Source organism: Anopheles funestus, chromosome 3RL (genome assembly GCF_943734845.2).
Source record: "Anopheles funestus chromosome 3RL, idAnoFuneDA-416_04, whole genome shotgun sequence".
Classification (NCBI taxonomy): Eukaryota; Metazoa; Arthropoda; class Insecta; order Diptera; family Culicidae; genus Anopheles; species Anopheles funestus.
Genome location: NC_064599.1, coordinates 25788807 through 25816765, shown reverse-complemented (window position 1 = coordinate 25816765; position 27959 = coordinate 25788807). Strand labels below are relative to the sequence as shown.

Sequence of the window (27959 nt, the reverse complement as noted above, 5' to 3'; positions counted from 1 at the left end):
TAGGACAATTCTCATTTTAACGGTGGCAATCCGGCGGCGGATTATAGTGAAGGTGCGTCGCACGTACTTGCAGTGATACATCAAATACTTGGACATCACCGTGCGCTCGAAAGCAAATGGCACGCGGGTAAACTGCGGCTACATCAGAAGCTCGCATTACGATTGTTCCAGGAGGATGTAAAGCAGGTGCTGGACTGGCTACAGAACCATGGTGATGTGTTTTTGCGAAAGAATAGAGGCATCGGCAAGAGCCTGCAGAAGGCACGCATTTACCAAACGAGCCACGAGCACTTCGAAAATGTCGCTCAAAATACCTACCGAAACGCGGAAAAGCTGTTGGCAGCTGCGGAAGAGCTCGCTCGTTCGGGCGAGGTGTCACCGCAGGAGATATTTTCCGTAGCACAGGAGCTTGAAACGAATGTGGCCTCATTTGCGGAGCGTGTAGAGAAGCGGCGAAGGCGCCTGGATCTGGCGGTGGTATTCTACTCGAACGAGAAGGAAATATCCGCCTGGCAGGAACAGTTGCACGCGGAAGTGACGAACGAAGAATCGCTCGAGCTTGCCAATGAACATTTGGAGGGTACAGAGCGTATGCTGGAGCAATGCAAAGAGCAGGAAGAAAACACACTCAAAACGTGCATGCAAGCAATCGCGCAGGGTGAAGCTCTGCTGCAGGAGCTGCGTGCGATCGAGGAAGAAGATAGCTCAGGTTCGTTAACGGCCGTACAGAATGCGCTTGATCGCATCCAAAAGAATCGGCTCGATCTCGAAGGTCTCTGGCAGACGCGGCGCATGAAGATCGATTTGTACTTGCGGTTGCGCATCTTCGAACGAGATGCGCTGGAAGTTTCGTCGCAGCTCGAGATGTGGTCGGAAGAGTTGCAGCATACCGAAGTGTCGCGCGATTTCCAGAAGACGGAACAGTTCCTTCGGTTGCACAATGAGTCGGTCAATCAGATGCAAACGACGACGTATCAGGTGATCAATCAGGGACACGAACTGATGCAACTATTCGAATCATCCGGGCTACTGATCATGGCAGACGCGAACCATACAGCCCAGACACGGGTGCAGTGTTTGTTGGAATTTTTGCACGACCGCGAGCTCGATCTGGAAGATATGGCGGAAGCGAAACGCATCAAGCTGGAACAGTCGATGCAGCTGTGCCACTTCCAGAACGATGCCAACCAAGTGATCTCGTGGATCCGCAATGGTGAAGCAATGCTTATGGCGAACTTTTCGATACCGAACAACTTCCAGGAGGCGGAACAGCTTAGGAAAGAGCACGAACAGTTTCAGGTTGCGATCGAGCGTACGCACACGTCTGCCGTACAGGTGAAGTACCGTGCCGATGCGCTTATGAACGCGAACCATTACGATCCGCAGAGCATCAAAGACATTGCGGAGGATGTGACGAAGAAATGGCAGAAGCTGGTGACGTGTGCCGAGGAGCGGCACAAACTGGTGACGGCTTCACAGAACTTTTTCAAAACAGCCGAACAGGTGTGCAGCGTACTCGATAGTCTGGAGAAAGAATACCGCCGTGAGGAGGATTGGTGTGGTGGTGGTGGTTCGACAGATAAAGGCCAACAGATTGTGCAGCTGATCTCGAAACATCAGGAACAGAAGGAAGCATTTCTGAAGGCGTGTACACTGGCCCGTCGAACGGCAGAAACGTTTCTGAAGTATGCGAATCGTTCACTACAGTTTTACCACGTCAACTCAACGACGGTGAACAGTGAGTCGCGAGTGAAATCGATTCTGGAGAAGCTGCTCGCACAGGAAACGCAGGTGCTGGAGTATTGGACGCAGCGCAAGAAGCGGCTTGACCAGTGTCAGCAGTTTGTGCTTTTCGAACGCTCGGCTAAACAGGCAATCGAGTGGATACACGATACCGGCGAGGCCTACCTGTCGTCGCGCAAAAATAAGCTTTGTTCGAGCCGTGAAGAATCGGAACTGTTGCTGCGCGAGCACAACGAGTTCAAGAGCACGGCAAAGGAAACGCGTGAGCGGGTGAAGCTGCTAATTCAGCTGGCAGATACGCTCGTTGAGAAGGGTCATGCACACGCCAGCTCGATTAAACAATGGGTTGCGACGGTCGACTATCGTTACAAGGACTTTAGCCAGCGGATGGAGCTTTACCGATCAAATCTCGAAAAATCTCTAGGCCTACCTGGTATCATACAGCAACAGGATGACAATAACCTTAGCAGTAGCAATAGCAGTAATAATAGTAGTAACAGTAGTCTTAACGCTAGCAGATCCATTTCCTCGGTTAACTCCAGCTCAGGCATCTCATCGGCCGGATCGTATTCGAGCGTAATTGCAGTGGGCGCATCGCCCGTGCCGGGTGCCGGCCTGGGTGGGGACGGCGGCAGTGGTCCTTGTTCGACAAGCTCCACCGGTACGTCTGGAACCGGTTCCGGAGGCTCGGTATTAGAGTATCGACATTCGGATCCATCGTTGGAAACTAAACTGAATGCTGCGGCTGCTGGCCCAGGAGCGGTAGGAGCGGTGCAGAAAGAAATAAACGAAGAGAAGCGCAAATCGGCGCGTAAAAAGGAATTCATCATGGCGGAACTGTTGCAAACAGAGCGTACCTATGTGAAGGATCTGGACACGTGCATCAACGTGTTTCTGCGCGAGCTAAAGAGCGGCCAGCAGGTGCCTCCCAACTTGCTCGGCAAGGAGCACATCCTGTTCGCGAACATCGAAGATATCTTTCAGTTTCATGAAAAAATCTTCCTGCGCGAGCTAGAAAAGTATGAAACAATGCCCGAGGACGTCGGGCATTGCTTCGTGACGTGGGCCACAAAGTTCGACATGTACGTGCACTACTGTCAGAACAAACCACAATCGATGGATTACATGGTGCAGCACGGTGGTACGTACTTTGAGGAGGTGCAGCGCAAACACAAGCTCGAACATTCGCTACCGGCGTACCTGATCAAGCCGGTGCAGCGCATCACCAAGTATCAGCTGTTGCTCAAGGATTTGCAGTCATGCTGTGACGAGGGTCAGGGTGAAATCAAGGACGGGCTGGAGGTGATGCTGAACGTGCCGAAGAAAGCGAACGATGTAATGCACCTGTCGCTGCTAGAGCAGTGCGACATGCCGATCCAAAATTTAGGCGATGTCGTGCTGCAGGACTCGTTCCTCGTGTGGGACACAAAGCAAATACTGATAAAGAAAGGACGCGAGCGGCATGTGTTTCTGTTCGAACTGTACATTCTTTTCTCCAAGGAAGTCAAAGACACCAATGGTACTGTGAAGTACATCTATAAAAACAAATTGTTAACATCTGGTAAGTGATTACCAACCATTTCAAACGATATGTCGATCGCGAAATCAAACGTAATTGTGTAATTGTTTGTTGATGTGTGTGTGTTTTTATTGCAGATTTCGGCGTAACGGAACACATCGAAGGGGATGAGTGCAAGTTTGCTATCTGGACCGGGCGTGCACCAATCCTGTCCGATTATCGCATCGTGCTGAAGGCAAATAGCCTCGAAACGAAGCAGCTGTGGGTGAAGCGAATGCGCGAGGTCATGCAGGAGACGTACTTCTCAGGCACTTCGTTCTCGTTGCTAAAATCCCCGGCCAAGGTCAGTGGCAAGAACTTGGGCCAGCGGCTATCGAAGGACATAGATGATACGCTGAACGATAACGATCAGGATGGAAGTTCCCTGGCAAGTTTCGGGTCCGGCAACACGACCGACAGTGAGAAGGTAGGTGGAAACTTGTGTACAGTAATTATGTAAAACTACGAACCAGCTTTACCGTCAAATTAGTGCAAGGAAGCATATTAATGAATTGTTATGGGAGGAACGTCATTGCTAGTACCACTCGGTAAGAATGTTATCTTAATTAGGAACTTTTCTTCCAACAGCCCTTCCAACGTAATGGGTAGAAACTATGCTATTAATGTCTTAGCAGCTTTGTCCATTATGCTGGCTATAAATAGTTACAGGAAAAAGAAAGGAATACATAAATCTGACAGTAACAGCCACATCAGCTGCGAAAAGATGCTAAGTTTGATTTATTCTGTCAAGCTCATTATTCCACGCGTTGGTTTGCCTTAGGCAGAAGGATCACAACACGGTAGCAAACCTTATGCCAACATTGGAATGTGATGTTTTCAATCTCACAACTGTTGATGAGGCAGGATGGAGCAACTCTCTTTTCCCTGCATTGTTGTCTCTTTTCCCTGCATAAGGAGGAGGAGGAGACGTTATCTTAAACATGAATAGGAAGTGATTGTTTTCGGTTCTGTGTAACGAAAACTAAATCATCTTCTCTCCAGCATCTGGATTCCTGAGAACGATGTTTGCTTTACTAAACACAGCGATATGAATGCAGCATAAATGTATCATCCGTTTTTTTTAAAACATCATTCGAATGTAAAAAAACAAAACGTCTCTTCTTCAGCTCAAAGAGACAACTGTCGACGGCACGATTTCATAATGAGTTTCAAGGGTGTTATAATGAATCCTGTTCTCATTCAAGTGTTGTTCTTGGTCAGGGCGTTGGGAAGAAGAGGGACCACAGCGTCACCTAACTGCAGGCAAACGCCGTCGAACGGCTCAAGAGCACAGCAGGATGGAACGAACGAAATTCATCCATGAAGGCGAAAAATCTTGCCAAAGATGTTGACTGTTCTACTATGGTTTGGGGAAAAACAAACGCCGTCACCGCACGGACACTTGAAAAAGCAGTGCTTGGGAGTGTGAAAAAAATGAAGCATATGGATAGTAACAGGCAAAGGAATGGTACGAACAGCACGAAGCATGCAACAGTGGGATGTACACAAACACACACACACGACGTCGACGGGATATGTTAGATTGTGGCGCTGCCGGTGACTCGATTTGATGAGCATGCGTCGAAAGCAAGACGAAGTCAAGAATTAAATGGACACCACTGGAAGAACGCGGATGGAGGTGCGTGTTGTTAAAGTCATGCTGGTTACAGTAGCGGGAAGGGAAAGAAAGAACGACTGCGGCAACGGAAGTGGCGGGTAGTTGCTGCCTTCTCGCGGTTTGTTTGGCGGATTTGTGATTTTTACTTAATTGCTCCGTGTGATGAGAGACGCGCTGGGAATTAATGTTGACCGCTGGTGAGTTGTTCGGCTGTCGGTGAGATTGAGCAGAACCGAGCCGAGTCATGCTAAAAACTTGAAATGTTATAAAATAACAGTGAATTTATTGACAAACTATTTGTTGAAAAAAAAGATAATTTTAAATATTTTTCTATGAACAACCAGGCGCCTCCATGAAGGAACGTTACGTTGACGGATAACATCATGCTGCGTTTGTACGGCTTTTGTTGTCGGGAATAGAAGCAACAAATAGATGCTTGAAGGATTTGAAGGCGAAAGGAGAAGGGAATGCATTGGGCGCGTTGCCGATTACATAATAATTTTATCATCTCAGTGTGATCCAAGGACATACTTCTTTTTTTTTGTTGTTGTGAGTTTAGTTCCGACACTCATCTATCTCTGTTCTGTGACAGTGGCAAGCTGGTGGAGTGGCTTTCTACGCTGGTTGTCTTGCTTTGCTTATTCGTTCTCACCAGCAAGCTGGTCGTAATCCTTTTTCTCTGTTTTATGTTGGCCGCCAGCTTTGATGCTTTCGCGACCTTCTCTTTCGCTTTCTTCCGATTCTCTTTCTCTCACGCTTTGTTTTTGTTGATTTTGTGTGATATCTCCACGTTATCTGGAACCGCCTGGTACGGCAGTTCGGCAGCTTCTCTCGGAGAAGAATCTCACCGAATCGGCTAGCCGCGTATACGTGCGAAAATGTTTTGCGAGGTTATGTGTTTTGTGTGTTCGTGTTTTTTTTTGGTTTATTTCTTTGGTAAGGCGTTACCATACTAGACTTCCTGGTGATCATCCAATCACTGTTTCAGGTTCCAGGGAAATGTTTGAGAATTCTTGTATCTACGTTACACGACTGCAAGTTTCAGTAGTTTGACCAAACATGTTTTTAAACTGAAATTTCCAGTAGTTTGTTAAGCTGTTTATATACTTTCTTTCCCTTATTTACACGAAACAGAAATGTAGCTTGTTTAGCTAATAACCTCACATCCAATACTATGCAACACATAATGATGTAACAGTATTTTAACGAGATAAAGCAAAGCAGGGTAATAGAGGAAAAATCTGGCCTGATCTGACAGAAGATGCTAAAGTAAAGATTGTGCTTAAAGTTTTTAATGTGCACTTGAGTACTAAAAACCTTTCAAGAGTATACGTAAGATGATACCAGTCATGCTAGCAAAAGGAAAAGGCGCAGAGTGCAAAGAAGCAAGAAGCATTCAGTGGCTTAACATCGTCAGCGGTTTGTTTGCCGTAGTATCCTTCTTCGTACGCTCGATATCTTTTCCAAGAAATCAGTTTTGTCAAGCTGGTAAGCAGAACCTGGCAAACTAACTTCTAGCTAGCCGGTTTCGTGAACGAAGAATCTTCCAATTTCCAGCATCATCATCCATTGTTGTTTAACGGTGGCCGGTGAACTGTTTGTATCATCGTACCGTGCCCTTGCTTTCTGGTAGACTAAAGCACTAATCTTTAGTGGATTGCAGAAGGGAGATACACAATGGTGTTCTTTTTAAATTGTTTTTCATTGAAAGGTAAAAACGAAGACAAAAATAAACATTCAAACTATGTTATGAAAGTTTGTAAAATCGTTCAAGTCGAATTAGATAAAACAAAGCTTAACATGATAAAGACAGCAATCACTAATATAATTCTAATTTATCCAAAAAAGTAATGTTAAATGCTTTCAAGCAAGTTTTGAACATTAAATATGTCTAACAAAACACTAAGTGCGTCTACTACTTAAAGGCTTCGAACTGAAACGATGGTTCTGCTGTGCCAACATAAAGCATCTCCATATTCATTATGTTGTTCCCCTCTTTTTAGTGAACCAAACGCATGAACCTGTGGCTGTTTTTTCCGAAGTGCCCGATCTTGGGTGGGATTTACGCTGGCCATCGTGAATTCTCTCTGCCGACGAAACCTTTATCTCACATTTCGTAACGAAGCTCACGAGAGCTAAAAGTTTGAAGTACGGAACAGCTAACGCAACATCGTCCGTTTATCATTTTGCGCTAGTGAACACCGGGGACACTTTATTCCTTCCCCAATGTTTTTCCCTACACCTGGTCACCTACCAAACATATCCTTCGGGCTGCAAATCTCACGTCCAGAGTTACACTGATCGTCGTACGAGAGCGGTGAGTTCGATTGGAGCCAACATTGGAGCTCCCACGCACGCGAATCTACCGCGGTACGTTATCCTGGAGCATAAAAAAAGGATCATCTCTTTACACGATGGTACTCTACTACTCGCGATGTAAAAACGCGCGCCATCTCTCCTATGATCGTTGTGCTGAGATACGAATCTGGAGAGGGTAATGAGAGAGAGAATGATATGCGTTATGTACGTTACAATGCTGATAAGTACATCCCCAAAACATCGTAATATCTCAACTACCCCAATGCGCGGGGGTCTCCCCAGCGTGTGAGAGCGCGCGAGAGTTCCCTCGCGAGCATTATGCGATGGGATCGAAACCGACGCGTAGTTTTAGTGTACGGTTTGGCTTCGTTTCTCGCAGAGCGGTCACACACAGTTAGCGCGCGGCTACCATCGTGAATGTCGTTACCGTCGCACCGCCCGTGAGTGAGTGACATCAAGCATCGACCACCGAACACCATTGTGTGGCCATAAATCAGTGCGTCCGCAGAGCTATGTACGAGCGGTTGCTTTCGCCGCGGTTCGCAAACGGTCGCAGACCAGGGAACGCCAGGCCAGGTTTGCAAGGTTGGCGCGATGGCGAACCGTGTGTGCGCCGCGGTACCGTGAACCGTGAGCGGATTTTCTTTAGCGTGTGTAGGATTTAGGCGCGGATGCTGCGTCGTCGTCCGTGTGTAGATCGCTTCACAGTTACATTATCCTGCATATTCGGTGCTTCGCTGTACGGTGCTCTCCACCCAAAATTTGTCTTTCTCGGAGGTCATGGATGGTGGTGTTGCAGCCAAACAACAGAGAACAGAGAGAAGACGCGGTGCGATGGTTGGCCAGCTATGTACAAATTAGTTGTTTCAACGGAAAAAAAGAAGTTTCCCCCCCCGCAAAATGAAAGGGATACCTCGCGAAACAATTGAGCAAAGCAAATCTGCGGTTGTGACAAATTTGGAAAGCAAAAGTCTTCAAATTATAGAGCCCTTGAGAGAATTACACAAGATACCACCAAGCATCACAAAACATGGTTGTGTAAGGCATGATACGGTGAAGTGAACCATCGCCGATTTTCTATGTACTTGTGTTTGTGCGGTGTGCGTGTGTGTGCTGATTGGATGTTGAAATAAGATAAAAGTGTATCAGTAAAAGAACAAACCCCCCCTCGGTTAGGTGAAATGGGTACACACTGCGCCAGAAGCAAATATTGGTGTGAATTTAATTCCGCTTCATCGCGACCGTGTCCGCTGGTCGTGCATGTAACGAGATTTAAATAGGTGTGCTCGTGTATGGGGGGGGCCATACGAAAAACAGTACCGAGTGGGAGGAGAATATTTTCTCTTATGCCTCCCCCCAAAAAAAATGTTGTGACAATTGCAATGAAGATATGATAGTGATGCGCTTTACCGCTTTTTTTAGGCGTCAATTCTTGCGCCGCAGAAGAAAAGTTTAAACATACGGCATTAAAAGCAAACGGCAATGGTGTTACCACCATCTCGCGCTACTTACTTGATTGACCACCAGCAAACACACTTACCACCCCGCCCTAGTGCCTCCTTTCAATCCCTCTCCCCCCTTTCTTTGAGTAAGATTTTTCTTTAATTTTCCCGGCGTTTCCCCGACACACGCACGACAACACACGCATAAATTGGACTCTCATTTTCACGTGCGAGATTTTTCCTTCATCCTTATGGATGCTCACACCACGCTCGCATCTGCTCACGGTGTCTCGCTCTCTCAATCTCCCTAATGCTTCTACTTTTTTTTATCTATCATTCGAATTTCTATTTCTTCCCCCACCCGCGCCTTATCGGTGCAACTTTATCTCGTGTGTTTTTTTTCTCGTTTTTAGCTATCTCCTGTACGGTTAGGGTTAATTTTTTTGTCATTTCATTATTTTCTTTTTACATAATTTGTCTTGATCCATCTTGCCGTGTTTGACAGGTAGTAGTGGAAATTAATCAACCACCAGTGCCAAAAAGTGACCAAATGCGATATCGAACAGTGATATCGAATTCTCATGTAAAACCATCCACCAGAAGCAAAAGGGAGTATGTCGTAAACCGAGGGGAGGGAAAAACAAAAGGTCACACACTCTCGTGTGGTGGTGATGGCAAATGTGGCCGTGCGGTTCCACGTTTGATTATTCCTGCTTTTTTCTTTTTTATCTTTGCTCTGTTTTGGAGAAGCAAAAAAAAAATGCAAATACCCTCATACTCTCGAATCCTACGCAATTTTAACTGCAAAACCAACCTGTGTACGTCGTTGTGTTCCAGTGTGTGCAAGTTTAACGAAGAAAACGGTGCCTGTTTGTATCTTCGATCGTGTATGGTTTTTTTTTTGTTGGTTTCTTCCAAGAGCACACTCAAGTGGGGTTTCTTGTTGTTTGCACAGATGGTACCCGATATCGGGCAAGAAACGCACAAGAAAACATTGGTCCAGTTTTGATACGAAATGAGACAAGCCGACAGAGCAGCGTGTTCAACATAATAATGAAACAAAAAACTGCTCAAAATTTAAAGCACTCCAAATAGGGAAGATATTATGTGATACCGAAGGGGGGGAATGCGAAGCATTCCATTTGGCACTTTGCTCTCGCTGTTTTCAGTGATCCGTACTTCAACTTCTAAATATGGCCAGTTTCACCCCACCACCACGTGTATACGTGGTGTCCATTTCATGGAATTGTGTGTGGCTAATCCGACATCACCGAACCTGCCTAAACATGGATTAAAATGAGGTGGAAACATGCAAGCACGCTGGCAGCAAAAAAAATTGTCACCCCGATTGTGTCATTGATCTTTTTCTTTCCTTCGTGAGAATAATTATGATCCATACGGGCGTCCCCCCTTTGGGGGGCGGACTAACACCTTGCTTCCCCGAAGGTTGATACCTACAATATGTTCTTTTTTTTCGCTGGTTAGTATTTTCCAAAGTGCAAAAAAACGCCATCACGCAACAAATTGTTTGCCACCACACCTACAGTGTGGAGAAACGAAACGTTGTTTGATGTTGGGTGTTTTACTGATAGTATCGTTGGTTGGAAAATTTGACCAATGTTGTAGAGGGTTTATATTTCATACAAAAAACCACCCCTTTCGCCTACACACCCATAAGGTAGGTGTTGCGTGTGGGCAATGTATATATCTAACGAAAAGAGCCCCCCTTGTCCCAAAACGAAATGGTTTATAATTTTAATGAATGACAAACAAACCCATCAGTTGGAGGTGTGTGATTTCAACGTTTGAATGGAAATGTGTATAATTGATAACCTTATAAATGGGATGAATTTCTCAACAAGAGCACATTGATTTCGCACCGTTGGAGATGAATTGTGTGCTAAAATGTAGGAGAAGTAGTGTGTGTGGAGGTGTTTCATATTTATTAACTTATTGCCTAGTTTTGGCTTTCGAAAAGGGGTTGTTGCCCTTTTCCTTAGTTTCTCTCTTTCAATGAGTATTGTTATATGTTTAATTGCTTCAAGTTTTATTCTTATTCTTGTTATCTAACGCAGAGTCGGCAGAGTCGATCATGGATTATTACCTTTCTTTGTGTGAGAAGGACTTAAATTATCCATATCTGAAATACATTAGAATTCGGGTTGTATGCGAGATTTGAACTTAAGCCGGGTCATGTGAAGGAATCGAACATTACTGATTTGACTTTTCAACCGGTAGAATGGCCTCAGGCTATATTTCATATAATATCGAACAAGATCGATTGTTTCACAGAAGATTAGGACGAGCTAATAATAACTGATAACCACCCAAGAAAGCAAGAATTGAATAATTTGTTTATATTGGTTGGCTGCAGAATAAATCCAGCTATGAAATCGCTGTGTGGTCTGTGTGGTTTTGTTACCAGCAATAAAAAAAACTCCCCAAACCTTACTCTGGTAGATAAAAATTAAAAATCTCATAAAACGCTGATCTCCGGTTTACGGATATACAAAATAGTCTCGTCCGCGTTCCCTGCGGGTTCCTCTCATATCTGGCCGTACTGACCCTGATGCTGCGGAAAATTCGCGCACATACTTTCATACACCAAACCACACACCCCGGGTATCGCTTGAATCGTGCTCGATCTGGTGCTGCCAGCAGCTTGTTCCGCCACCGGGGACCGATGGAAAGTGAAAACATTACCCTTGAGTTGAGTTGGTCATAAATTAGATTGTTGTGATTATAACTGTAACAACGGTAGAGAGAGAGAGAGAGAGAGAAGTGATTGGGAGGATGGGAACGGCACAGAGAGAAGATGGAGGGAGGAAACACCCGTGGAAAAACGTACGAGATGATGACGCCTAGCAGTGAGGGAAGGTGGAAAGGATCGCCTTTACCCCATACAGTATTAATGGGAAAATGGTGTGGATTTTTTGTTGTTGTTGCTGTATGTGCGTTATATTCATGAGGCATTAAAGCGTGAGATATACAGCCGCACAAAAAAAAGTATCAAATTGTAAAGAGAGGCAAAAACAAAAGGAAGAAAACGTTTTGGGATATATTGCATACATTGCGTTGCGGGAAATCCTCCAATGAAAAGGAGGGATGGCAAAAACAAAACGTCTGGAGAACGAACATCCGTTGGGTGAAATTGTTTCGTATTGTTGATTTTAAAATGGTTTCCAATTTTATTACTACAGCGGTTAGCGTTGAAGCAGGTGCCTTAGGGAATGAGGGGAAAATTTAAATTCCCTGAGAAACTGCTTGTCAAGCGAAGGAAGTTGTGTTGGAGTGTTAGGAAGGAACATCACCACTCGACTCTTTTCCTTTACTAGCGACAATAAAAGCATTTCGCCCCTTTAGAGGGAGGTATTCTGTACTAAGGGTAATGGAAGTGGTAACGTACGCTAGCGTGTAGGTCAGTAAACCACTGTATGATCACAGTTCCACATCTGGTCTCAGTTACGGATGAAACCTTGAATGTCTTGAGCAAGAGAATACACCAACCGGGCAATAGAGAAGATTTAGAAGAATACTTGTCAAACATCCATGGCACGTGAATGTCGTTGACAGGGAGCTGTCGAATAAAATCTCTCAACGTTGGAAAGTATGGCACTCGGTTACGACAGGGATTCCTCTCTAAAACGTGCGGACGAGCCGCATCTCTGATTGGCAACTTGACTGGTGCGTATCACAGACTCTGGTTTAATGTGTCCCCCTCATACGGCTGTCGATGTATGCTGCCATTTATGCTGAACTGTTGAGTTAGCTGGTTACATAACACTACGGTTGTTTAGTGGCCATGAGAAAGCATTGCATTGCTTTGTTGTCTAGCCATGTCACATGGGACGATGATGGGTGACAAAAAAGAAATGTTGGAAAAAAAAACATCAATCAGGTTAGGGAGAAAGGCAAAATGACACCCATTTAGTAGGTGGAACAGTGTTTACTAATAACAAGCAAGATTCCTGCAATAATAATTCCACAAAACTGTTGCTTAATGTGACATTTACAGCATTTTTTCGTTCCTTTTTTGCAACAAAACAAACTAAACTCTAAACACATGTAAGCTTGTACGATAATCTTGTCACATATAAGCAACAACGGACACAAAGACATTCTCTCGCTCATTGATCCCAAATTCTTCGGTCTCCTGTCACGACCATAAATGAAGACAAATATTCCATCTGGACATATTCGCCCCTGTCGTAGTAGTAGATGCTTCTTTATTTAAAACGCACAGGACATTGGTCATAAAACTCTTTCCGGCGATGATCCGACCCGTGGCGTCGGTATGCCGAGACTCCATTAACGGACACTACTCTTCGTCCGTAAACTGAACGTAACCTCCCGGTAGGAACCGCTCTTGGAGTTCAAAAAAAAAAAGTCCCCCCGTGAGCGGGAATCGGTTTTATTTTTGTCACAAAGAAATATTCGTCGGCAGGGGTTGAAATAGGTTCAAATCTTTCTATGACCACATCCCTTTTTGGTGCACCTCTTTTTTTGGGGATGTGAATACTTTCTGATCGTAAGAAAAAAAAAGCAAAATGGAAAGCATTTTCCAGCGTTCAGACATAATTAATTGGGACGTAGCGCACGCCTGAACTTTCGCTGACCAATCCTTTTTTTCATGGGCGCGTAACTTATACTTCGATACAATTCCTCTCATATTTACTACTCTCATTTTCACTCTTTTCCATTGGGCTCTGCTGGGGTGGTGAAGAGGAGTTCTGGTGGTCTTCCCAATTTCACTTTCCCTCGTTTTTTACTCAAGGACTTTGACTTCGTAGTCAGAATTTGTGGAGCATAGGTAATACCAGGAGTAATGTATTGTTGATGCAAGAAATAAACAATTAATCACGAGAGAAAGTATGATATTACTCAAGGTCAGGATTTATATGTTTTCTCTCTCCAGTGTCATATTTTCTTATCAAAAACGTAGAACTAACATACACAAGTGAGAACATACTTTAAGTTAATCATCAGAACCTAGTTGATTTAAGTGATAAGTGTTAAAGTTTACTAAAAAAAAGTGCGCCGTGTTTTTGTGTGATATGTTTCAAGTGCTTTGCATACACCAGTGGGAGTGTATGATCATCGTCCACAAAAGTAAAGCAACGAGCATAAAGAATGACTAACGTTACAAGCGTAAATAGCTAGAAATGAATGAATGTTACACGCGTTACGTTTTAAATTCTTCGTACAAGCATGTGATTGTAGCGTAAATACGGCGAAGTGAACTTTGAGTTTCTAACAAAAAAAATATATCACAAAACCACACAAAACTCATCGTTATGTTCTTCCTTCCTCGATAAAAGCGCATAATGGTGTGAATAAATGCGTACAATTGCGTTGAATAATGTACTGGGCGTTTGTGGTCGAATGCTCTCGTCAACAAACGGGATCCAGCTCCCCGAGGTGCACAGAATAAATAAATAAGGTGGTGGTGCAGTGGATTTAGTGGATTGTGACGATTGGATTGCAGTATGTCAAAAGCATCGTCCAACAATGTGGACAAGGGTGGAAGCAACGGTGGTAGCGATGGAGGCGGTTTGTCGTCCAAAGTCGGCGGACTGTCGTCGACCGGTTCGACCAAGAAGAGTGGCCGGAAAATTTCTCTACCCTGGTTTCGGCAGAGCAGCGTCCCATCGCATGCCACCCTTGCCCGGCAGCATACGATCGATTCGCCGGGATCGTTTCAATTTTTCCGCAAAGTAAGGAACACACCGTTGATAGTGTTATGCATTCTTGTGTAATTATTATTTTTTAAGTATAGCTAATTTGATTTTTTTAATTTATGGTGCCTTTTCAATATCAGTCACCATCTTTACAAAACAATGAGAAAATTGCATAATTCTTCTGGTCATAGATATTCCCAGGCAAAGAATGACTTTTATCACGTAACCACTCGACCATGACTGTTATCGTAAAGACAGATGTATTTGCATAATGACGCTGCCTGTTGTTTAATTTCACAGTTGAGGGTGTGGTAGTTCCTGTTGCGACATTTCATACACTCCCATACTTGTCATATTTGTAACTGGCACCCTCCGATACTAGAGTATGAAGTCACCTAAAATGTTGGAATTCCCCAGAAAAGAATTCCCTCCAGCAAGTGAATGATTTGCGGTTCGCTAACGTGTTGATCTTTCAATTTCTAAGCTTATTCACACGCATAATGAGGGCGTCCATTCTCCCTCCGTGCTAGGGCAATGCCTCATATTGCATCTACTGATGTGATTGATAATTATTACAATCGAATTATATCTTTCCAGCACTCTTCCACTCCACCCTCCCCAAACAGCAATCGTATTTAACATGCATCTAATAATTGCATTACAGTCACCCGTCGACATGCAACCGGGAAGCAGGGAAGAACTCGGTAAACTGCCAACGGCCAAAACGCAGCACAACTACGCGAAACGTGTTGACAATTGATTAAACTTTGCACTCGCTTGCACACAACACTGTGCACATGCAAATTGAATCCCATTTCGCGCGACAATAACACGTAACGATATAGAAGGGAGGGTGGCTGAATGCGGGAGAATTATTGGATGTGTTGTTGGGCGGCTTGGGCAATCTCTGCCCGGCGCGAGCGACCGTTTTACAAATAAAACCCCAACACCACAAAGTTCGTTGTTTCACGTGCTCTGCGATACTGCGGATATGGAGATGTGTATAAATAAAGGAACGAAACAACACCATCATCATCATCCTACCAGAAAAAAATGAGAGTTGCTTTGGTACGATTTCGCCGACCGATCGTACCGCGGGATTATGGAGGCGCGTTATCAATTATAGTGAGGATTAGTAGACGAGCGTAAGGAAGGATGCCCCGGGTAAGAGCTGGGCGAAAGTTACACAACACAATTTGTTCTGGCTGTTTCCATCCATCCCGGTGATGATGTCTCTTCCTCTCGCCGACGGAAAGAGGATGTTGTCGGGTGAGCTTTCTTTCCGAGCAACCAGCAAAACCTCCGTGACTCCGCAGAAAAGGGATTTATTATTTTATTGTTTATCGTTTCCCGTTTCTGGTGCAGTGTTAAGCACTATACGAGCTACAGAGGAATCGTGTACTGAATCGATAATAATGCACTCCATGGCTTTGGTGCAGCTTTTCTTCATTAGTGGGAAAACTTTCCAGAAATCTAAATGGGCACGCGCGTAATCAAATTAGTGCGCAAACAGTTTCTGTGTTGCCTAACCGGAGTGTTTTTGTTGAGATGCAAAATAGATCGAGACGATAAATCGATTCCAGTGGCAGCATCTTCAGTGTAGCTGCATTGAATGTTCTTCGTTTCACGTTGAATAAACTTTTACCGAATCCAATCGGTAATTGAGGTAAATTTTGTAACTACCATCTCTCCCGGGGAGCTTCTTCCTTTCGATGTTTTCCTTCGTAGAATATTGGAACGATAGTTGTTTTGGTAACGAAGAGATCCAGCAGACGTACTGGTATCGGTACACACATCTTCAGATTTACAGCAGAATACCATAAAAGGTTTCCTACATTGTAGCAAAAGATAATTTCTAGTAGGGTTTCCTCCCTTATTGCATCATTTAATGGACGTTTTTTTGCTCTTCTTCAGAATCCTGATAAATAACACGTGTAGTGCAAAAGCATCATCGTTCGGGATCTTCACATCTTCAACAACAAAAAAACCCCCTCACTAATCTTTCGTGTTGCACAGCTATATGATGTATTTGGACAGAACCGGAAGTTCCAGAGGAAGTTGACATAGTGGCACAGCAAAGACTCCCCAAAATGCACCACCAAGTTGCGAAGTTCGTCAAGTTGTGTGCGTGCCTGTAATCCTTTTACTTTTTTGTTCACCTTCAATCCAAACAGGAGATTGGTTAGTTGATCAAACGAACGTTTCTTCGTCATTTCTTGTGCTTTTTTTTGCCACACACACACACACACTGTTCCGAACGTACCGAAGATGGCTTGATGTGCCAGAGTGCCATCACTTCAATTTGTTCGTTTCCGCCCTATCGTTAGGAGCTTTACCAGTACAGTGTACCTCTTTGAGCAAGCATTCATCCCGGGTTTGCTTGCATTCAGAATGATGCTAAAGCTAAAGGACACGGCGGCACACAGGACAACACAGCACAGGTATCTACTATAAGGTGATGTACTGATGTGTGTGTCTTCCCGGTTCTGGCTTTCTAATGGGGTCGTTCCGACGTATGTATGTGAAACATTTGTGCGACATTATTGTGCATGCCTTGCAATCATCTGCTTTTATCCTTCCTGTGACTCGTCTGCCCCATTCTTGCTGGTGTTCTTATGGTTTCCTCCCCTCCGGGTGATAGTAGCAACAACATTCTTCTCAGCTTACCACTCTGCTAAGCTTCTGCCATACCTTGGAACATTCCGTACGCTTGCACGTATGGTATGGGCCTGCAGGCGTTGAATGCTTTTACTTCAGTCGGTTTAGTTCATCCCAAGACATTAGTTTTTCGGGTAGAAAGAATTCCGTCAAAATGGTAGGAAAATGTGTGTACTAAGTGTACGCAAACTGTGTGGAATGTGTGTGGAACACACACACCTAGTCTTCACCCTCCAGGTTGAGAAGTTACGAAACAGTTCCGAGTTCCGAGCGCAGATTATGCTTTAATGCGGCGGATTACATTTCTTTTATAGGATTAGCTTTGTACGTACAAGTGCTCAGACAATTATTTTCTTTTTATTCTTTTAGTAATGTAATTAAATTCACAAAAAGACAATCAACCAGCATCCTCGCAATATACATTAATTGAGGAAGGTAAAAACTGTGCCCTGATATGGGAAGGTTGAAGTAGTTCCCGAGTTGGTAGGATGCTTATGAATTTTCAATCATTGGAAAATACATCAATTGGAGTTTTGTCGGTTCCAGTCACCAGAATATCGAGGATGCGGAAATTCCATTCAACAGTCCATGCAGCCACGCTCAAAACTCAAACCAAACCCTGTACTTGTTACTATGTAACTACGCTTTTAAAGAAATTAAATGGGTATGTTCGTTTTGTGTATGCCGGGTCTTGTTGCTCTCTCTCTACCCATAAAGCATGCGCGCCCACGTTGTCATTATTTACCATATGGTTCCATCATGCCTTTTGATAGGTTTTCCAGTATTCCAGGATGGGGTGGGATTCGTTTATTTGTCCAAGGCTTTTGAGGGAGAGAGAGAGAGTGGTTAATATTTGTCGTTGAATTCACAACATTTTGTTCACTTTTCACGGGGTATCATGAAGGTAAGGGGCGACATCCGTGGTTTACTGTGCTTTTGCCCGGTTTAAGCGCCATAGCAATCGCGCTATGGTTGGTGGTTATAATTACGTCAAACAGCGATGAATCGTTAGTTAATCGCATTAGTAAAGAACCTAAAATAAATATCCCTTTTTTTCTTCTCCCTTTTCCTCATGTCCCTGCCGTAGGGTGGTATGGTAGAAACATTCCCCCTCCTTCAGAAAGGACAAATCTCTCCTACTCCCCTTCATCTGACGAGTATAGGAAAATAGAGATATTGATGAAGCTATCGAGCTGCCTGACTGTTTGTATCGATCGACATCCGGTGTTTGTACGCGAACCTGCCCACACGACGTACACGATGGTGTTTTTTTAAAAAGATATTGATAGAATTATAACTTTCACCGGAAACCATCGAAAAATACACCCAAACCGTTAATGGGCTCTCTCCAACCCACCATTGACTCTGAAGTCTATCCTAATGTCGATCATTTACTGATGTGCTATAGCACCGTGTTGACCTACTTCAAGTGTATTATTACTTCCCAACCCTCCCTCCCTTCTTGCGCAGTATCTTTTATGGTGAATTTTGACATCTTCCGTTCATTGACAAAATGAAACATCTATAAATATGATAAATTACTTTCGGCGCTAAAGCAAGAAGGAAGCCGAAGGAACTTCTTCCAAGGGTGTGTGGTGGACGCCCCACCTTACCAGTTATTGCGCAAAGGTTCTCTTAACGGAAGAGAAACAATATTAACACTCAATCAGTAAGGGACGTTTTTGAGCAATTTCTCAAAAATAATAGACATGAAAATGATGATAAACTGGTTGTTCTGTGCCTCGTTAAAGTTAAATGGTTTCATATCTAAAGCAGGGCTGAACCATTATACTATTAAGCTAATGGGTGGGTAGTTTACAGAATACATTCAATTCCGAATTACATTTATTGCCAGAAATCAAACATCGCTTAACGCCCTGTTGCCCTGGTGTGCTGTTTTGATTGAAAAATACAGCTCTCATTAAATAAAGAACACTACATAAATGTTGCTGCTTCACGTGCCTGGCATGATTCTCTTGCCCATGTAGAGGTGATTGTTTCAATCATCCTGACCGACTCGTTAGTACGGCAGTTGAATGTACGCATAATTTACTCGTTTCCTTCCAACAATCGATAGCAGGTCCAACAATAGCAATCGATTATTTCGACGATGGTAATGTCTTTCCAAGCTCGAAGGGAAAATATTTCCACCGTGGGTACCAATCGTTTCTCCTGTACATTCTAATCGTCATAATATTTTCTTCGAAGTTTACTGCTTATACTCCTCTGTGTTTGTGTGTGGATAACTACTAATACATTTTTTCTCTTCTTTGCAACATATTCTCTTTTTCTCTACGTAGGGCGGATTAGCAGAGATGACATGGGTCATAGCGGACCATACGGCAGCACCGGGCTCGTCCGAGCTGAGCGTTAGCAAAGGTCAGCAGGTCGAAATTGTCGACATGAACTGTTCGGGCGCACCCGATTTCTGCCTGGTGCGTCTGTCGATCAATGCGTCCGACAGCCAGGAAGGACTGGTACCGGTGACCGTCCTCAAACCGTTGCCATCCTCCCATAGCAAATTGAACAATAAACAGCGCGACACGGACACCCTGGGAGGTAAGTTTTTCCTTCAAGACTCCCGCCACTCCTGTACCGAGTTTTATCCCATTCCCTTCCTGTAGAAGCATTTTACTCTTGATCGAACACTACCCCGTACTGGACCAGTATGCAGTGGCGGAGCAAGCTTGTCGGAGGCCCTAAGCGGAATTGTAATTGGGGCCCCAAAAGTATGGTCGCACATCGACAGCTGAATTTGCTGTCAGCTGATAACTGGGGAGTTAAGTGTTTTCAAAAGTGCTGACCGGGGGGGGGGGGGACTCATTTTTGGAGGCCCCTACCGTACTTGCTCGAGGCCCCTACAACTACGCAGCCGATAGCGGAAATAGCGTTATCCAAAACGCACTCGCATATGGTTCGTATCATTACTTCGAAAACGGACTTCTGGTCGTGCTCCGTTACGTGTGTTCTGTCGTCTTTCGGGGCCCCTATAGCCCCGATTGTACCCCCTAAGAAAATATTAGGTACAATCGCTGCTTCGAGGCCCCCTATCAGCTTGAGGCCACCCGCGGCCGCTTACTTTGCGTACCGCTTGATCCGCCCCTGCCAGTATGGTTGGTCACGTCTCACTCTTTCCACATTTTTTTTTGTTGCACCATCACAGTGAAATGAGTAGTGAAACACCCGGAAGTGGGCTTACGATTAATTGGTCACGATATCAAACCGGGGTGCCGGTAATGGCTAATGGTTTGGCCACGTTTTGCGGCCACACACAATTTCATTACGGTCGATTCCGGTGCAATCGAATCAACATCATATCGGTATCGGACCGTCCAGGCACACGTTCGCATACCATCTCGGTTGTATCCCCATGGGAGAGTTGCACGGAAACACTCCAGCGTCCAGCGAAGTGCGTGATGAGGCGGCACATCTTGCCGGAAATTGACTCCTGATATTCTCCCTTCGGTCGGTACCGCTGAGGAGATGTGGATGCAATGACGCTTGCGGTTGTATCAACATCTTGTTCACTCCGTTCCAGCGATTCTTCGCGCTCGCATCGTACTTTTATCCCCCCGGTGGGACTTCACCACAGTTGCGCACCAAGATTGATGACCGATGCTATTCGGTGGTTTCACTTTTCGCGCTACCGCCTACGCACCGATACTCCGACATATCGTCCCAAATAGCCATCGGGACAGTCAGACGCTTTTGCGCGCGAGATTCAAGCCAAGATCTTCGACCACAATTTTCACTTTCCTCTGAATGGTTTTTACCACACGCACACACACACACACATACTTTTGCACTCGTCCCACAATAAATAAGGGTGGGAAGTGCGTGGGATATCGTGTTTTGGGTTGGGTGGGAATATTTATTTATGCCCCCTCCCCCCAACGAAGTGCGCAACTAAGCGTCGGCGAATATCCGTGTCCGAGTGGTACCGGGTTAAAGGTTAGCCATCGGGGTGGATCGGCTTTGGTCTTTTAATTGAATTACCTTCCATTCGGTCGATGCGAAAACGGTAACAAAACGAAACGCACGCACATTTACGGTTTGCCGCCGGGTTTTTGTACGATTTTGACAAAATTTTGTACCACAAAGCGTTGCGGATAACGAGTGCAGGAGGGGATCAGAGAAGAGGGGAAAAGGTTTTGATCTTCCTTTTTTTGTCTACCGATAAATTGCTATCAAAATAAACCATTTTCTATTTGCCGAAAAATCGTTCGGCTTGTGAGACGCCGACTAGCCGCGAAGATTTTTCGGGGAACTTCAGGGGGAACTCACACAATGTTTATGAGTATTTTACCAGTAAGAAATCTGACATCGTTGTAGTGAGATTTTTTTTCCACCCCAGCGGAACACTTTGTCTGTTTTGTAAGTAATGATTTTATTAAATTGAATTTAATTGAATGTTGTCATTTGTTTCCTTAATTGAACTCTCTCAAGGAGGCAAATACAAACCATAACATTTCCATTGCAGCTCAGCGGCGCATTTGATGGATTTCTTCTCTGCGGCAATAGATTGATTGTACTCGGATTGAAGGGGCACAAGCACACGTTGGCGTACTACTATCCCCCCGAGCAGGTCAAAACGTGAGAACATCAAAACGCATCTGGTACGGCACATTTACGATGAGGCGCCCAATGTGTTGCGAGTCATTTAACGAGATTACATGCCAATTTGCAATTGCCCTTCGGCAAGGAATAGTCTTGGGTACTGGTTTGTTGTTGCTGTTGTTGCACTCTGCCAACACTGTTGTGCCAATCTGGTCTGCCGCCGACGCAATCAGAAACTTTATCAGGAATGGCAATGCGCCTGCGGCTGGTACTTAATTGTTTGGAGGTTATGGTGCCGTATTCCTTTTTGCCAGCTAAGCGAATGGCAATTATCTAGCTAAAGTTGATTTTAGCAGTAATGCCAGAGATGATTGAGTTAAACGATCCGTACGCCGCAGTAATTTAAAGCCTATACAGACATTTGCTATTATTCGGATAGTATTGTAGAGGCCGCATTGATATTCTTAATTTTCTACCAAACAAGCTTTGATAGTTGTTTAACGCTGGTATGCTTTTGATCTGAGCTGTTGACAATTGATATTATGTTGGCAATGAATTGTGTTTCACATCCTTGACCCTTTCGTGTTTCAAAGATTCTGTGTGTGGGACAAAGATAATGTCTCGTGTGCGATTAACGATACGCGATTATTTGCAATTTGTTCCTGATCTTTTGCCCAGCGATATATAAGATGTTAGTACAATGCTTTGCATTCATAGCAAAAACTTCAAGGGTGTTGTAATAGATGAATCCAATCTATTTATCTGCAAGCTTTTGCTTAGCGAATCTAAACGATGAAATAGAATTTTGAAGTCATCGTTTACTTCTATTTTTAATACACATCATACCTTGGTAACTTACTAGTTCAGTGCGTGCCGCAAAATGGGATAAATCATCGATAGTTTGACTTATGGCACGGATTTATTTTCAATGCGTGTCTCGAGACACGGTCATCAACCATATATACCTCGTACGCCAAACATCTGCCAAACTGTGCGCCAGAGAAAATCAGAAGAAAAAACCCCCTCTCCTGTTGTTGAGAGGTGGGGAAGGGTGGGGGGAAGGCACCGACTCAACCCAAATAGAAGGAGTTAAGTAAAAACAGCAAATTGACGGGTCACGTGCAAAAAAAAAAGGCGAAGAATTCCGAGCGATCTCAGTGAAAAGTTCCAAAAATAAGTTGTCCATGCTTTATGCTCGCATTATGCGTCATTTATAGATTTCGGTATTCGGAGCACACAAGTGGTGTCATTTGTGTCTGGATGTAAGAACCGCAAAGGACACGGCTAACTGAACCCTTGTCGCTGGTTTGAAACATTTGATATACACCGTTTTAAGAGTGGTTCGCTTTGATGTCCTTCTGAACTGAACACTCCAATCCATTTTAAACCCCCGTTTCAACCGGGGGCATATGCCATTGGGCCCAAGAATCTAATCGGAACCAGAAAATGTTGCCTCAGCACTGTTGACTGATCGGATCTCGATGTACGATATTGATCTGTTTCGCGATGCCCCTGGATAGTATCCACTTGGTTCTGTGTACAGCACAACCGTCCGATGTTAACTAGGTCAGTTGTGCTAATGCTAATTATTTCGGTCGAATAGATTCAGCAACAGCGCCAACCCGTCCCTTGACGAGTCTTTTTAACGCTCGTTCGTTCTTTTACCGTATTTCCGAGTATTTTTCTTTAATGTTTGCAGAATGTTTCTCTCTCTGACTTTCCTGTCCTTGGCTTTAGCCATCAAGTTTTTTCCTCGCTGTGACTAATTGATTTGCGACAGAAGGGACAGAATAAAATGGTAGAAACTGCTCTTTAAAGGTTATGTTTTATGTTTCGTTACATCAAATTTTAAGTATGTGATTTAAAATGCTAGAAAAATAACATTTCACTTTATTATGGTCCATCAAGCATTACTAGTGTTCAATGAATAAATTGTTAATCAAATAAATAAAAGAGATCAATTTCTCTCAGTGAAGACGTCAATAAATAAACGATCCATTTGTAGGGCAAGCAGTTATATTCTACCCATACGTAACGACCGCTTGTTGTTCATCGATGCGAGAAGATATTTAGATCCTAAAATAGGTATTCTAAATTAAATCTTCTCCATAAATGGAACTGACCGCCACATCTATGTGAGAAGCTTATCGTGTGTTTGTGTGAAAGAATGCCGGTATATGTTCGCAAGCTATCCACTAGAATAGGTGCCAGTATCCATTATGCACAGCAATTGATCAAGGTGGGGCGGTCCCTTTTCCCCATGTCCAGTGACATGAAGTCACCATCTTTGTTGGGGGATTTAAAGCAGCTCGACCACGGACTCTACGGAGCTACGCAAATGAAGCACCAATGTAACAGAACCGCAAGCAAAGCCGATTGCACTGTAACTCTACTTCTAAGGAGGGAGGAAACCAGTTGCTTCTCGCCAATTCTCGCATCGTTTGTCACATTGCCAGGCCGATCTGAACCAGCCTGGAAGGTTGCATTTTCTAATCCTTCCAGAGTAAACATAGGAAACTTCCTGTCAGAGGCGAGCAGAGGCCCGAGATGAAGGAGAAAACAAAACGGCACTCCTCCTTCCACACTCGGCATGGAAATGGAAATGATAAATTGCATTTGATTTCAAACGGGACCGAATGCGCGCGATCCGCTTGCCGAGTGTTGCCACGATTCGCCGCTTCGCAGTGTGCTGGTGTCTATCCTTGTAATAATTTCGAACGACAGCCAATTGGACTGCAATGCGATGCAAAATGCAGCGGGGCGAAGCGACACTCAACAATCGTGAGTTTGTATTGGCAGGCGACCATCAAGGTTCCTTCGGATCTCTATTTTCCCCCCTCTCTGTGTGTTTCTTTTCCTTCTCACAGTGCGTTTAACGGCGTGGAGTTCTCCGTTTGGTCGCAAAAAGGCAATAATTTTTAATGACTTTTTTTAAAAATAGAAGCTGCCATCAAATCGGCGATTGTGTTGGCATCAAAAGCGTTTATGCATTTTATTTCGATGCCGTAGACAGGAAGTGGATGGTTTGCATTTTTTTTTCTTTTGAAATGCACATTACTAATAGACCATTGATAATGGATGCTGAATGGATCAGTAGAATAAATGAAGAATTTTATGTTTGGCACGTTGATCTATAACACATTACATATTCGCCAATTTCAAATGATGAACTGCAGTCGATGTGGTATGTTTGTTTGAGTACACTTTCTATTGACCTAGTTTTTGCATAGTTTTTTTTTCATTTCTAAAATCTCGGCATGTACCCCCAAAAGCGAAAATGGTAAATTTCAATCACACAGTTTGCCAAACCGGTTCGGTACCACTCGAAAACGTCTTCAAAATCCCATACGATTGGAAAAACTTTACCACTATACAAGTTTGTAGAGCTGTTTTTTTTTTATGTTTCTCCTCCTATTAGTTATCGCTTCTTGTTTTCCACATTCTCTTCAGCGGAATTGGACGATGTCCACCCACCCGGTCGTGTATTTATATCACCGCACATGTATTCACACATTGCACTGACAGTACGGTCCTATTGCTCTTTACTCTTTGCAGAAGTGCCGCAGGAAAATGATTGCATACTACCGAACCAGCATACGTCGCCCGTCAACAAACGGAAAGGCTTCAGCGGGTAAGTGAAAACATGCAGTATTAGTTTGCTTTTCATCAAAGTGCCTTTTGTACATCGTTTCCATGTTTTTTTTCTTCACTATTCTCTGTTTTTGAGCCACCACCATGTCGCCAGTGAGGTTAAACTTGTACTTGCTGAGAAGCATGCTGCATCATGCCCGGTCTTGCGTTCCGTGGTTTGCACTGTTTGCATAGAAAAGATCGCCACTCTCTCTATGTCCCCATAAAGCGGAGGGGAGCGCGGGAGAAGAAATGCTGCCTTCAGGAGGGGAAAGTAAAATCGAATCGATTGTGTGCTTCACCACCCCATGTGCTTCACCGGACTGACATGTTTACCATTTTGCCACCCCGGTAGTAGCAGAAGGCCCCTGGTACACATCGGTGATAGGAGGCCATACCATACGTGGCAGCTGTTTTACCAGCGCCCGGGACATTCTGTACGAACGCTCGGGTGTTTACATTTCTTCCGTTATCATCTATCCCGCGTACTGTACCGGATGTCAGGACTGAAGGAAAGTTTGACATCGTTCCGGTCGGTGTATGATGGCTAACCATCGGTTTGGATTGTTTGGCGAATTGCGTGCCCATGTGTGTCCACTCTGATTGGAGCGCCTAGGGTCCTTTTGTAGTTGTGGCAGAGTCACTTTTATGCTCGTTCAGCATGCCCCGAACGGTTGAGAAGCAGCTCGGTTAAATAGGTTATGCGGCGTTTGCTACAGTTAAAGCTCACAGTTTACATTTTATTTGAATTCGTTCACACACGGCAAACGACAGAATTGTAAAAAAACGGAAATGGGATTGGTACCTCGTGTTAGGGTGGTATCTGTCAATATGCAAGAATTGCCTGTGCGAACCCCGTTTGTGTCCCTGGAGGCTAGGAATTGCTACGACGCATTTAAGTTATCAGCACGACGGGAAGTTACATCAATCTGAACACGCCCTTAAAATTTGCAATGGCTGTTCCAAGGTTTGGAGAAGTTGTGTATTTTGTTTCCGGAGTTTTTCCCCCATTTTACTTTGTATCTTGTCTTTTACTTTATTCGATTTCCCTTTTTTTGTAGGTAAAATCTCGACATTCCATTGATTGCAATTATTGCTTTAAGGCCACCTGTGATAAATTGATGCTCCATCCGGACAAATGCCATTTGTTTGCGGTTCGCTAATCCTTCACAAATTCATATCGCTACGATTGCGATCGTTTATTTCGATAGCCGCCGTTGGACAAAATCCTAGAAGACGACCGGACATAACACAGTACGTGGCGCAAAGCCGCCTTTTCACGCCTGTCGCCTCTGTGTTGTGCGTGTTGCCGTCCGACCACCCGCCCGGAGGCAGAGCGTGATGAAAATTAATGGTGGTCCCGTACTGGACACTATGTTGGACGGACGAATTCCTTATGAATACTTCATTCGTTTCGTGTGTCACAATGGTGGTACGCGCACACACGAATAGCCCGCGTGTATATCTCTCCAAGTCGATAAAACGTTGCCAGAATATTGATGTGTGCTTTGTGTTTTTGGGAGGGGGGAAAGCGTGGAAGGAGGATCAAGGATGTCAAAACCCACAGAGCTGCCGAGGCACCCGTACACCGGTTGGAGCCCTTTCCGAATGAATAGCGCATCGCTCGTCACGGTTTGAGTACCATTGCGATGTCCTTATTTATGACAAACGGTCAAGAACGTCGTCATTCGTCGCTGCTTAATGAAGAAGGCTAGTGGGAAGCGTTACTCGTACGAGCAGGGTGTCGCGTTTTATATCCTTACCGACAAAACAGCTACTCTACCCGGTACCGGTGTGGACATACATCACATACCCATAAGCACCCGTAAACGTAAACGGTAAGGTGTGCAAACAGCTTGCTATATTGCTAAGGAAATCCTTTTTTTTTCGTGACAAGTGGCAGACACTTGCCGAATAGTGCTCCGTCCACACAAACACACACACATTGGTGCCAGTGTGAAGGGCGTTCTTCTGTTGATCCTTTGCTAAACGTTGAGTGTGTCATAAAAATGTGACGAAAGCTGGAGCTGTTCGGTCGCGTACCTTCTTACGCTTTTCCTGCTACGTGCTGCCGTACCCCGCTGTGGTCACTGAAATGGTCTACGTTGACTCAACGGCCGACACAACTCTCCTGGGTGTTTTTCGTCCGTACGGTAACCAATTTTCCGGACATCAAACATTGAGGATGAACAGTATGGTTCCGGTCTCTGTGTGGAACATGCAACTTTTGCCGCACCAGTAAACACCACAAAATGTTGGAACACCGCAGTTTGATCGGGTTTGGGCTAATAACTTCAGTCGTAACCGGAGTTCCCATTAGGGCAAAGGCAAAGGAGAGTGCTAGTAGCAATCCTTTTGCACAACGAATCCTGTTCCCGGTGCTTTGACGCATCCCCGGACACACCAATCGGAAATAATATGTACCAATAGTGTCTGCCAACGAACGGCAGGAACGGGCGAGGATGTGGGGCAGACTATTTATTGTCCGATTTCCAGCCCAAGAGCCCAAGTGAGCAACAACTACTTGAACGAAAGCACGTTGGGGACTATTTAGACGCTTTTGGTTAAATCACATTAAGCTCAAGCACTGATGAAGAGCATCATGTTGATGATGATGATGATGATAAAGATTATTACCCGAATGTTGTGCTGCTTCTCATGCACATTGAGCATGTTATGCGTACCGTTGCGTCGTGTAGAAATCAAACTAAAAGGATACGCGACTTGTAAGTGGTAACATTTAATAAAACATTACC

At 44.5% G+C, this 27959-nt stretch overlaps 1 protein-coding gene across 4 annotated transcripts in view; it reads left to right on the top strand.

The window, feature by feature from the left end:
- The window catches only part of LOC125770407 (kalirin), a 61134-nt gene that overhangs the window by 18451 nt on the left and 14724 nt on the right, over positions 1 to 27959 (top strand). For all 4 annotated transcript variants that reach the window (XM_049439921.1, XM_049439920.1, XM_049439919.1 and 1 more), the window contains exons 5-8: positions 4 to 3304; positions 3400 to 3728; positions 19317 to 19575; positions 25129 to 25204. In XM_049439921.1, the coding sequence (XP_049295878.1) occupies positions 4 to 3304; positions 3400 to 3728; positions 19317 to 19575; positions 25129 to 25204 (3965 nt within the window). The remainder of the gene's footprint in view (positions 1 to 3; positions 3305 to 3399; positions 3729 to 19316; positions 19576 to 25128; positions 25205 to 27959) is intronic.